Here is a 14,130-nt window from a genome sequence, read left to right as displayed (position 1 = left end):
TTGAATTTCTGAGAAATTGTTATTATTTATGAAAATTATTATGTTTTATTAAACTTTTTTTAAGTACCGTCAACTGGGGCTATTTTGTGCATCCGGGGGCTATTTTGTGCACGCGAGTTTTTTAATGGAAAAAATTATTAAAATGAATTATTTTAATCTGCTATTTTGTAAAATGAAAGTTTGATTACATGACAATAGAGAGCACTAAATGTTATTATTTAATTCTTTGGCAATTAAGAGAAAAAAATTCCTAAAAACGGAAAATTTGTTTAAAAAATTTTGAAAGTTCGGAAAAATTATACCAGATCTTCTAGAGTTTTAATGTGTCTCATAAACTGTGTTAGATATTTGTTTTCAATTGTGTTGTGATGATACATACGTAATGCGCTAACTTTTTATTCATTATTTTAAGAGAAAAGTGTAAAAAACTGAAAAACCAGGATTCCATGGGGCTATTTTGTGCACTTAAAAAAATCAAATATTTTTCATAAATATTTTATTTAGTAAGTAAAGAAGATTCTGTTTATCATTTTTATACATTTTTGTCTTACTTTTCTGTCAAAAAACTGTAAATACGTTAATTAAAATCATTAAAACGATTAAAAGCTCTACCGGTGCACAACGTAACCTCAAAAAATGAACATTAATTAATATTTATAAGTTTTTCAAATTAGTTTTAAAACTATTTTCTCGTTTCTCTTAAAATAACTTGAAAATCATATTAGATATTAAATTGTTATCTATTTAACCTTAAAAATATTTATTTCAAGTTTTTTAAAAATATCATTCAAAACCATTAAAAAAGCTCCTATTGAAATGATGTTTTAAAGTTATTTATAAGTGTTTAAACGATCATTTTATAATTATATTAGTATATTATTATAAAATATATATTAAAAAAGAAAAAAATTTTATTTACTATCTGTGTAATATACAATTTAAAAAAAGATTGTTAATTTTTAGTAAATCCAGATTTTAGCAAAATTTTAGTGCTTTATTTTACATTTTTTGTATAATATATCTACAAAAAAAATTTTACTAGGTCATTCTTTTTTTAATTTACTCTCAAATATATACACAAAAGATTTCATGAAGCAGAAACAATTAAAAAAATTGTTTACGCAACATTATAGAAAAACAAAGTTCGATGCACAAAATAGCCCCATCCCGGGAGTTATTGTGTTCACGACTTTCAATGACTATAACTAAGACAAAAAAATTTTTTTCTTTGCAAAATTTATAGGAAACCTTCAAAAGGATGTCCACAACATATATCAAAAGTTGATTTTTTTTATTCTCTTAATTCTGAATTTAAATAAATCTTTGAATAAAAAAAAAGCTATTTGGTGCACAAAATAGCCCCGGTTGACGGTAATTGAATTCTTTTGGGAAATTTTTTTGAAATATTAGGTATTGAAAATCATTCTATTGAGGAAAATTTTTGGAATTAATTCAAATTTTTCCAAGAATTTTATTAAATTTTTTGATAAGAATTGAATTTCGACGAAAAATTTTATTATTTAGGGACCGTCACGGAAATAAAATTTTGATTTCGTTACGATATTTGAAAACAAAACGAAATTATCAATGTATTTTGATTTTTATTCGGTAACGAAACAAAAGTCTATTCCACTTTAGTTTCGTTTGCCGATATTGAATTAATTTTGAAATATATTTAAGTAAAATTATTCATTAAATAATTTATTTAAGTATTAATTTTGCAATAGTTCTTCACTACAAGAACTTAAGTTCTTTAAAAAGAAATTAATATCAAAAAAATTGAGAATTTTCTTATGAATTCTAAAAATTAAATTTTTTCCAGTACTTTTAATAAAAATCCCTGACTTTTCCCTAAATTCCCTGACCTGTGGTAACCCTGTAAAATAAATAAATAAATAATAAATAAATAATTATAGTTGATTTGATGAAAAATAAAATGATCACTAGAAATTTTTGGAAAATGAAGAAAATTAGGTAAGAAGGAAAAGGTGTTTAGTGTCCGTAAAAAAAGAATGTGAAAAACCCACGCGAAGATAAAAGGTAAAGAACTTAACGAGTGGAAAAATCTATTTTTCACAAACACAAACTCACATCGGGCACAAACGGCGGTTCCCACATACCGGCTTCGACCCTTTTCCAATTCAAGCACTGAAAAAAACTATGAAGCTTCACTTCCTTCGCCCCATGTCTTCCGCATTTACAGCCAAGTCGATTTTTTGGACTCTTTTTCAAGAGCTGTTGACAAAGACTCTTTGCCTCCTCAGTGAATTTATGCGAATATTTTTCCTGATCCTCCTTGACACGTCGATCGACTTCCTCGCGCGCAACCTTCTCCTTACGGGCCCGAAACGGCGCCTGACCCTCAATCATCTCATATAAAAGACAACCGAAACTAAACCAATCCGGTGAGAATGTATACTTTTCATTGTCAATAACTTCCGGCGCCATGTAGCCAACGGTTCCAACTCGTCCTCTCACCATATCGTCCTCAGTGATTTCCACCGCCAAACCAAGATCCGATATTCTCACGTGGCCATGATCGTCGAGGAGAATATTTTCTGGCTTACAGTCTCTGTAGACAATTCCTTGAAGATGAAGATGCTCAAGGCCGCAAACGACTTCGGCCGCGTAGAACCTGGCGCGATTAATATCAAAACCAGGATCACCGCCCATATTGTAAATGTGGAATTTAAGATCGCCACCGTTCATTATTGTGAGCACGAGACATAATGCGTCCTTTGTCTCGTACGCGTATGCCAATGAGACGACAAATTTCGAATTAATTTTTTGCAATATATTCTTTTCGATTAGCACCATTGATTCGCCTTTACGTTTCTTTATTCGCTTTTTCTCCAATTTTTTGCACGCGTACATTTTACCCGTCGCTCTCACTTGACAGGCGCACACCTCGCCAAAACCACCTTTTCCCAAGACTCTGTACATTCGAAATGTTTTGTATGTCACTGGCTGCGCCTCCAACCATTTCCATTGAAGATACCTGAAAATATTACACCACAGTTAGTCAATAATAAAAGTAAACAAATATTTTACAACTTTTATCTTTTTTCTCAAGTTCTTTATAATACCTAGTATAATGACATTTTCAAATTCGAAAATGAAAAATTTACCTTTTTATAACATTAAATAAATAAATGGATAAAATTTCTCTAAATTGCAATAAATAGAATTCTTTTAAATAATTGTATTATTTAGAAGGAATTTATATATATAATTCAATTCTTTCAGAGAATTTCATTAAAATTGCATTGGAAATAATTGAATTTTTATAAAGAAATTTATCAACATTTTTTTTACATAATTTCATTAGTTCTAGAACTTTTATTAACATTTTCTTAAAAATAATTAAATTCCTGTGAATTTTAGTAAAATTTTTTCAAATAATTAAATTCATTCTAGAAATTTCATTAAAATTGTTTTTAAAAAAATTGAATTCCTGCGAATTTTATCGAAATTTTAGAAAATAATTGAATTGTACCGAAAAATTTATAACACTTTTTGAAAATAATTCAATTTTTTCGGCAAATTTAATCAAAATTGTATTGAAAATAAATGAATTCGTTTAAATTATTCAAATTTTTTTAAATAATTGAATTATTTTGAGGATATATGAAAAAATAATTTTAAATAATTTAATTCTTTCGGGGAATTTAATTAAAATTGTATTGGAAATAATTGAATTTTTATAAAGAAGTTTATTAAAATTGTTTTAAAAATAACTGAATTACTGTGAATTTTATTAAAATTTTAGAAAATAATCGAATTATTTAGAAGAATTAAAGAAATTTTTTTTAAATAATTCAATTCTTTCGGGAAATTTAATTAAAATTATATTGAAAATATTTGAATTCTTTTAAGAATTTTATCAAAATTTTTGAAATCATTTAATTCTTTCTAGAAATTTGAATAAAATTGGTGTTTAAAAATAATTGAATTTCAGCGAATTTTATCAAAATTTGAGAAAATAATTGAATTGTTTGGAAGAATTAAAAAAAATTTTTTTTAAATAATTAAATTCTTTAGGGAAATTTAATTAAAATGATATTGAAAATATTTGGATTCTTTTTAAAGGCTTTTGATCAAAATTTTTGAAAATGATTGAATTCTTTCAACGAGTTTTATCACAATTTTCCATAAAAATTGATTTTTTTCCAAAGACTTTATTATTTATTTTTTATTTTATTATTCTATTTTTATCAATTTTACAAGTTGAAAACAATGTTTCGTTTTACAAAAATTGGGTTTTTTTACTTTTGTGACTAAACGAATCAACCGATTTCATTTTTCGATGGCTTGTTTGAAAGATCATTTAATTGCGCAACTTTTTCCCAGAGACACCTATACTTTATCTTTTATTGTTTAGTTGCTGTGTTAACTTTAAAAAATTTGCAAACGGGCCGGTTTGCCCCACCCCCTGGGGTAAACCAGCCAGTTGGGTTTTTTATCTATAATATTGCATTTGCATAATCGACAATAACAACAAACATAAAGAATCATGCGAACAATGCTTGTAATAATGTAAATAATAATACAGGATTGAATTTTAATTAAATAAATAATTTTTTTTAATAAAAAAACAAAAATGTTTGAAATTATCAGGGAAACAATATTAAAGGGTCTAATTCTCATTGGAAGATAATTATTTTTCATTGAAAGTAAATATTTTAATGAAAAAAACATTCTAATTAATAATAATTTTCGTGAAACTCTGGTACAATGCAAATATCCTATGGCCGGTTTGCCCCACCAGGCCCATTTTGAGAATAAATATTTGTCAAAAAGAAACGCTTTGCAAATTCATCAAAGTTTTTGGTGGTAAATATTCCTGAGGTGTGTACCTTCAAAACCCAAGACCTAATATTTGGAAATATTACACGATTTCCTCAGAATTTCCTTAAGAAAAAATTCGTAAAAGTGTAGAAAAAAACTAAAAAAAAAACTTTTGCTCCCAGCGTTGCACAAACAAAAGTAAAAATTGTCAAATTGAAAAATTAAGGTATACTACACATGGTTGTTTCAAATTTCTAAATAGCACTTTTGACAATTTCGCCATTTCGGAGATATTGACACCTGGCCGGTTTACCCACCGGGCCGGTTTGCCCCACTCTCCCCTTACATAATAAATAATTTAATTAAAATTTCTGTTTTCATCGAATTTGTTTAATTACAATTTTTAACTAGATTATTTTAAAATTTTGTTAAAAAATTTGCATAATTTCTATTTTTTATTATAATTTTTTAACGAAATCTCAAGTATTTTTTTTTAAGAATTAAAAAATTTTCGTAAATTTTATTTTTTAATCATATACCTGTTGATCGTGATTACAAAAATTGAATATTGTTAGAAAGAAGAAAATTTTGAAAATTATCTTGGGAGCATTCGCAAATGATGTAACGTTTTTGGGGGGAGAGGGGTCTCTACTAAACGTGACACAATGTATTTTTACATGGGAAATTTCATGAAATTGCGTGACAGGGGGGAGGGGAGGGGGTCTAAAATCCCGAAAAATTGCGTGACATAATTTGTGAACGCTCCCTTATTAGAAAAATAAATTTTTAGAAAATTACCTTTATTAGAAGACAGAAAATTAGAAAATCACCTTTATTAGAAATTTTTTTTTTAGAAATACATTATTAGAAACATAAGAAAAATAAACATAAGAATATTTGAAGAAATTATAATTTAAATCTTTTAAGTTTGAATTTTATTATACACGCAGAAAAATAGTTGGATACAGTATAGGGTAAGTGTGGGTATTTCTGCGAATTTTTAGTGTAGGTTAACTTTGCGAAGCTCGTCTAAGTTTACGAAAAAATAAAATGCAGTTTTTTCAATTACAAATTAAAGTTCAATTATTATATTTTCCAAATCATTAAACTCAATCAAATTTCGTTACTTATTTGTATTTAAAAAAGTAAATTAAAAACTAATTGTCAACACATGTATTATTGTTGACTCGCGATTAATATTGTGTGACATTTATCAAGGAAACACCAATTATTGTGCGAGCATTATTGCAGAAAATCAGGTGTCGCATAGCGCGCTGGTTGTCAAAAAAGAGGTTATGTTTAGTATGCGTTGCGCAGTAAACGTATTTAAAAATCGCAATAATACTAACATGCAGTAAAAATTCTGCTACTAATATAGTTTTAAGTATTATTAATTGAAAATCAATAAAAGATGGGTAAATTAATATATTTTTCAAATAATAAAGTGTACTTCTTTGATTAGTAACACTGAAACGTGTATACTATAGTGAATATTGGAAATATCAATGGTTTTTAATATGTATTCATGACTGCCATATTTGATAATTTCACAGAATTCTGTCATAATATATTTCAAATTTAAATAAATAAATAAATAATTGTCGGAATGTACATTTTTATGAGCTATTCTATCAAGTAAGATTCAAAATAATTTTTGTAATTATTTTGAAAAAATTAGGCGTGTATTTCAAAATGAAAATAATAATTTTTTAAAAATCGCAATAATTGTGTCACTCGCAGGAATACCCACACTTACCCTACTGTGTGTTGGATACGCCAGCTATTTTAGATAGTGTCTGGAGCGCGTTCTATTTAGTTGGACAGGACAACCAATTTAATTGGATTCTTAGATGTTGGATGTACTATCCAATTCTGTTGGATAGGGGAGCCAATTTGTTTTGTGAACTGTCTATTTTTTTTGTTATCCATACTTTTAAGTTGGATAATGCAATTATTTTCTAATAGTGAAATAACCATTTATATTTTACATATTTAATTAAATTTACACATGAATATTAATAAAATTATTTGTTTATTTAATTTTACTAATTTAATTCTTATTGAATGTTTTAGATATAATTAAGATTTAAATATCATTAGTTATCACTGAAAATTAATTCTCTTTATGATTTTTTTACTTTAAAATTAACAAACATAACCTAAAAATTTTTTCCGCGTTAGGTATTCCTCATCGTGGAGCGGTTGTTCCTCATCACAAATAAATCAATTTATCAAAATCATATTCTCTTTAAGAGATAATAGTGTTTCATAATCTATAAGATTCTCTATAAAAGCGAAGACAGAATTTTACAAACTTTGATTTCAATTTTGCTACTTTATTACTTGACACTTTCACTTAATCACTTTCGTTTAACAATGTTATTAAATGTTCACAGTTTGTTGGCGCGATTATTTTCAAACAAATTATCGTGTTTTCATCCATTATAGTATTTTTGTCTTGACAGTTCACGTTTACGCACGAAATTGTCGGAATCGAGTTAAGTTAAGTTAAATTTGATTGGCACTATACTGGCTTTACATAGATATAACAGCTAATTTCCTTCTATCCAATAAAAATTGGATGTATTATCCAACCTTTTTTTGCGTGTACATTTATATCAGCTTATAAAATGTTTGAGGGATTTCATGAGAAAATTACATGTATTAATCGATTTTGTTAAAAATTTGTAATTAATAATTTTATTATTAAAGCTTATTAAAATATTGTTAAAAAATTGAATTCTTTTGAAAACATTTATCAGATTTTTCGAAAATAATTAAATTTGTTTGACTAAATTCTTTAAATTCTTTAAATCTATTGTTAATAATAGTGTTGGTTAGTTATTGTAATTAAAAAGATCCTAAAGTTCTGAACGTTTAAATGAACGAAATTTATTTATTTCTTCTACAAATTAAATTTTTATTGCAATTATTTTGCGTCACTATCCAAAAAATTAATAACTGAGTTTCTAACCGTAAATATTTCAGTTTTTAAATTTTTTGTGATTAGTAATTTATAAAAATATCTTCAATAAAAAATATTTCGTTCATTTGAACGTTCAAAACTTGGGGATCATTAATTAAAAATGTTATTATTGAATTATATTAAAATTTTTTTGGAAATAATTAAATTCTTTTAAAAAATTTTATTAAAATTTGTAAAAATTGATTTTTTTCGAGAAAGTTATTAAAGTTATTAAAATTTAAGAATAATATTCTTTTATTTCAACTATTACCAGATTTAAATTTGTACAAATTTTCTAACAAAAAAAAAAAGAAAAAAAGAATAAAGTAGTTTTTAGTGTCACAAATTTAAAAAAAAGTATCCAAATAGTAGCTAATCGTAAAAAAGTAGTTAAAAATCGAAAAAAATGTCTCTTACGAAAAGAATAATGTAAGTTGAATTTATTATAATTTTTTAAAATCCAATAGATAAGGAGCAAAAAAAGAGAAGAGAAAATTGAATATCAAACCTGAGAAAATAGTAGCTGGTGAGGAAAATCGAGAAAGGCTCGCCGGCCAAGAAATTTTTCACTGTTTGCGCGATTTCAACAAAAATTTCCTTTCCACCAGAGCCAAGTCTCTCTTCGCACTGTGAAATCAACGAATCATTCAAAATGTCAATGACTTCGGAACCCTCACGTTTCAGGTATTGTTCAAAAAGTCGTTTAGCAAATTCCGTCCGATTCTCGTCCATTTCAATCTCGTATTTTTCAATTGCGTCTAGGAATAGATTGTAACTATGATAAGCTGGCTTCTTATCCTGGCAAAATTGCCGAAATAGTAGCCGACCAATCGGCTGCTGATCGACGACATAGCCATATCTTATATCTGCAAACAAGAAAAAAATAAAATTCATTAGAAACTAAAAATAAATCATTGATATTTAAATCTTCATCAGGATTCCCACGCTTTTATTCATTTGAAACTCCCTGCGACTTTTCCATAGGTTATCCATGGTTCAAAAACGAAATTTTTACAGGTTTTTAAAAAATTTATTTATTACCTACTCAATCAGGGTTGCCACAAAAATTTAATTTTCATTTTTTTAATTGTAAAATTATTCGAAAACATCAATAACTTCTTTTTTAAATAAATATTTAATCATTATACTATTTTTCCATAGGAATTAAGATTTTCAAAAAATTCAAATTCATACCTTTTGAAGTTGATCAATTTATGAAAATTGTATATACAACTCTTTTAAAATTCAATTAATTTGAAAATATTTAAGTCAAATTATTTATGAAATAATTTTTAATTATGTAATAATTTTATATGATAGTTCTTTAGGAATTAAGTTATTTGAAAACAAATTATTAGCAGAAGTAGATTTATAGTTTATAGACACAAAAATTCATAATTTTCTTAAGAATTTTAGAAATTGAATATTTTTCCGCAATACAATAAACACAATAACTTTGGAAAACAACAATTTTCCAGGATTCCGAACCAAAATTCCCTGACTTTTCCAGGTTTTTTCAAGGTTCATAAAATTCCCTGACATTCGCAGGTTTTACAGGTTTCCAGGTTAATAATTTCTGAAAAATTTCTTTCAACATTTTCAAATCCTTTTGTTTACAATTCAATTTTACGAAATTTCATCGATTATTCAGGTATTCGGAAATTCTTCAATCATATATATATATTAGAAAATAAAAACTTTAAATAACTTCAAAAAAATTCAATTCAACTTTTACAAAAAAATTAAATCTACACAATTTTAAGTTAAAAGTATGAAAAATTCAAACATTCAAAGATTATAATTTGAAATCTTTTCAAAACTCAATTATTATCTAAAGTTTTAACTGAAATTCATATTTAAATCAATTACCATTATTAGAAAATTCTACGACAATTCAATTATTCAAATACAAAAAAATATAATTTATTGAAGAATTTTATTAAAATTTTTGAAAATAATTGAATTTTAGAGAAAAATTTTAATATTTATAAAAATAGTTGAAATTTTGACTATAACGTTTTTTAAACTTTTGACCATAATAATTGAATTTCTGCTAAGTATTTTATTACTTTTGAAAATAATTGAATTCTTAAGACGAATTTTTTAATATTTTTTTTAAATACCTAATTATTTTTAATACAAAAATAAATAATTTATTGAATAATTGAATGTTTCTCAAAACTGAATTCTCATAAAGAATTTTATTAACAAATTTTTAAATAATTGCATTATTTTGACGAATTTTAATAAAATTTTAAGAATAATTACATTTTTCGAGGAATTCGATTAAAATTGTATCAAAAATAATTGAAATTCTGCAATGAGTTTTATTATCTATGAAAATAATAATAATTGAATCCCTGTAAAAAATTGTATTACATATTTATAAAAATAATTGAATCTCTGTAAAAATAAATTGTACATTTTTGAAAATAATAGAATTATTGCGAAGAAATTTATAAAAAAATTTTGTAAATAATTCATTTCTTTTGGAAAATTTTATTAAAATAGTAGATATTTAAAATTATTGACTGGAGGAGAATTTTTGAAAAAAAATTGAATTTGTTAAAAAGAATTTCATTAAAATTTTTGAAAATAATTGAATTTTGGAGAAAATTTTTAATATTTATAAAGATAATTGAAATTTTGACGATAAATTTTTTAAACTTTTGATCATAATTGAATTTCTGCTAAGAAATTTATTATTTTTGAAAATAATTCAATTTCTTTGATGAATTTGAATAAAATTTTTAAGAATAATTATACATTTTTCGAGAAATTCCATTAAAATTGTATTAAAAATAATTGAAATTTGGCGATGAGTTTTATTATTTATTATTTGTAAAGGCAACTCTTTTAAAATTGAGTTAAGAAAATTGAATTAAATAGAAAAATTAGATTTCAAGAATAAGCACAATAACTTTAGAAAACAATAATATTCCAGGATTCCAATCAAAATTCCCTGACTTTTCCAGGTTTTTTCAAGGTTTATAAAAATTCCTTGAGATTTCCAGGTTTTCCAAGTTTCCAGGTTGCGTGGCAACCCTGCTAAATTAAATGAAATGGTCCCAATGTCCAACAGATTCAATATTTTAATAATTTAAAAACTAAATTAATTCTTGAGTTTACAATTTTATTTCAATTTTTCTTCATAGGGTAAGTGTACTAATTCCTGCGGTATTTTGGTCAAGACGTCTTTTAACTATAAAATATAATTTTTATATTGATCAAATTGAACTTATGTCTTATTAAATTTGTAGTTTGTGTTATTAAGATATCCCAAGTGCGAAAACCAACGCGGCCCAACACTGGCCCAGTATTGGCAAAGCTGGCATCGAGACTTGGCAGACAATATTGGCCCGACTTTGCGCCGACTCTTGTGGTGTTAACCGCGGTTGGACGTCGGCAGCCAGATCTCGGCAGACATTACTGTCCCAATATTGGCAGCCAGATCTCGGCAGACATTAATGGCCCATTATTGGCAGCTAGATCTCAGCAGACATTAATGGCCCAGTATTGGCTGCCATTACTCCCCCAGTGTAGACAAAATTAGAAAAAAATAAAAATAAATTTTTTATTTAATTAACTAATTAATTTATAACATTTATACGGCTTATTTCCCTAAATTAAACGCAAACTTACAAATATTTGAAAAATTCTTACCTCTTGCGGGGATCGATACCTGAACCTGACGCACCACAGCCTAACACTCTGACCACTCTGCTACTCTGACTTGAAGTCGAGGAAGCAAAAGGGTTCTTATAAGCTACACTACACTGGCCGATACTGTGCCATTATTGGGCCGAACTACGTCCCAATTTTGGCAATTATAATTTGCCATCATAGATACAAAATGATAGACATTAATGTGCTATTCCTGGGCCAAGCTACACCCCAATACTGGCAATTATAATTTGCCATGAAAGATACAAATTTTTTGCCATTAAAGTGCCAATAATGTGCTATAATGTCCGATCTTTGTGACATCACTGGCAATTAAATTTTGCCATTAAAGATTGATCAACTTTGCCAATATTGTGCCGTTATTGAGCCAAGCTACTCCCCAATACTGGTAATTATAATTTGCCATGAACGATACAAATTTTTTGCCATTAAAGTGCCATTAATGTGCCTTTAATGGGCCAATCTTCGTCACATCATTGGCAATTGAATTTCAAAAAATTTTAATATCAAAATTCATGGCATATTTTTAATATTTAATTATTATCTAAAAATTTGACTAGAATCCATTTTGAAATCAATTTTTACTAGAAAATTCTACAAGAATTTAATTATTTAAATGCAAAAATAAATAATTTATTGAATAACTAAATGTTTCTTAAAATTGAATTATGAGAATTAAATTTTAAAAAACATTCATTTATTCAATAAATTTTCTTAAGGAAATAATTTGCATCATTTTTATTTCTTAATTACAATTGCTTTAAGAAAAATTCAAAGATTTTTAAAAAATAAAGGAAAAAAATGTTTATAAATTCTATTTGTCAATTGCAAATATTAATTGAAAGTGAAATTGAAAATTTCTTAATTTTTAGATAATAAAGGAAAAATTTTACTCAAAAAAAGGTTTCTGTTACATTTATTTACGAATTTCTTTAATTGTAAAATTATTTGAAAACATTAATAACTTCTTTTTTAAATTAATACTTAATTAAACTTTTTCAAAAAAATTAATTCTTTAAAATTGACAGTTAAAAATATAGAAAATTCAAAGTTTCAAATATTTTAATTTGAATCCTTTTCAAGCTTATTCAATTATTTAAATACAAAATAAATAATTTATTGAATAACTTAATGTTTCTTAAAATTAAATTCTTATAAAAAATTTTACCAAATTAAAATGCCATTAATGTACCTTTAATGGGCCGATCTTCGTCACATTACTGTCAATTGTCTTTTGCCATTAAAGATTGATCAACTTTGCCGTGAATGTGCCGTTATTGGGCCAAGCTACGCCCCAATACTGGCAATTATAATTTGCCATCAAAGATACAAAATGTTTGCCATTAAAGTGCCACTAATGTGCCATTAATGGTCCGATCTTCGTGACATCACTAACAATTGAATTTTGCCATTAAAGATTGATCAACTTTGCCAATATTGTGCCGTTATTGAGCCAAGCTACTCCCCAATACTGGTAATTATAATTTGCCATGAACGATACAAATTTTTTGCCATTAAAGTGCCAATAATGAGCCATTACTGGGCCGATGGTCGGCGCATCACTGGCAATTGTCTTTTGCCATTAAACATTGATAAACTTTGCCATGAATGAGCTATTATTGGGCCGAGAGCTGGCCCAGTCTTAAAAAATTTGAAATTGTGACCATCAGCGCCATCATTGGCCCAGTAATGGGACGTTTTGGACACCAATAATGGCCCAGTAACTACTGCCAATTCTCGGCAGACATTACTGCACCAATGATGGGCCGTTTTTGCAGTCTTGGCATTTCGCACTTGGGATGTTTACAATAAATAACATCTCTAAAATATAATTTATTTTAATAAATTTAATGAATTAAAAATAATATTCAATGCGTTTAATTCTGCGCGTTTGAGTCAGTTGCTGCGCATCAGTTGCTGCGCGAATTTAATTCCTGTGGGTCAGTTTCTGCGCATAATTTCGTGTTTATGTGTATAATACCGCAAACTACTATGAAATCAAAATGGGACAATGATTTTAATCAATGTTTAATTGAATAGAATATAAATTTATTAAAAATAAATATATATCATATATTAACAAAAGTAACAAATAATTTCTGAATTATCACATTTTTTAAACATTTAGTTAAAACTTAATAACAGAATTCTTCCTTAATTAATTTATGTATTTATTAAATTTTCTTTAGTTTTTCCTCCATAATCTTCATTTTTTCTTTCATTTTCATAATTTTTTCTTGCTCTTTTTCAAAATAGATAGTCTATTGTAACCAGTCTTAGTTGATTTTTTGAGGGCGCAGAAATTAAATCAAGCCCAAATTCTGTGTTAATTACTACTCTTAAAAATAAAATATAATAACAGACAAAAATAAAGTAAAGTTTAATTTTTCTTTTAAAACAAGGTTTTCTTTATCTAAAATCATCATAATAATAACCACTTTAAGTCTAAAAACAATAATAAAGTCTTTTTTATGTAGGTATTTTTGCACTGCCAGCAAAGTTAACAATGAAAAAAAATAAAACCTTGCACACGTCAACTTTTAATTAAAATAAAATACATAAATATTAAGTTTTGGTATATACTTCCTATATCTATTTTAAAACTTACATCGTTAAGTAATTTTTAAAAAAAATTTCAAAATTATTTGTGCCCTGAACAAATGTATTCACTTAAATTATTAAAATGCCGCAGA

The 14,130-nt window shown here is 26.2% G+C and overlaps 1 protein-coding gene across 3 annotated transcripts in view; it reads right to left on the bottom strand.

Moving 5' to 3' along the window:
- The window catches only part of LOC122513113 (G protein-coupled receptor kinase 5), a 668,663-nt gene that overhangs the window by 16,931 nt on the left and 637,602 nt on the right, over positions 1-14,130 (bottom strand). For all 3 annotated transcript variants that reach the window (XM_043629370.1, XM_043629369.1, XM_043629371.1), the window contains 2 exons: positions 8,262-8,619; positions 2,092-2,998 (listed from right to left, as the gene is read on the bottom strand). In XM_043629370.1, the coding sequence (XP_043485305.1) occupies positions 2,092-2,998; positions 8,262-8,619 (1,265 nt within the window). The remainder of the gene's footprint in view (positions 1-2,091; positions 2,999-8,261; positions 8,620-14,130) is intronic.

Source organism: Leptopilina heterotoma, unplaced genomic scaffold (assembly GCF_015476425.1).
Source record: "Leptopilina heterotoma isolate Lh14 unplaced genomic scaffold, ASM1547642v1 Lhet_134, whole genome shotgun sequence".
NCBI lineage: Eukaryota > Metazoa > Arthropoda > Insecta > Hymenoptera > Figitidae > Leptopilina > Leptopilina heterotoma.
The sequence above is the reverse complement of the archived record's forward strand: the minus strand, read 5'-3'. Positions and strand labels throughout refer to the sequence as shown.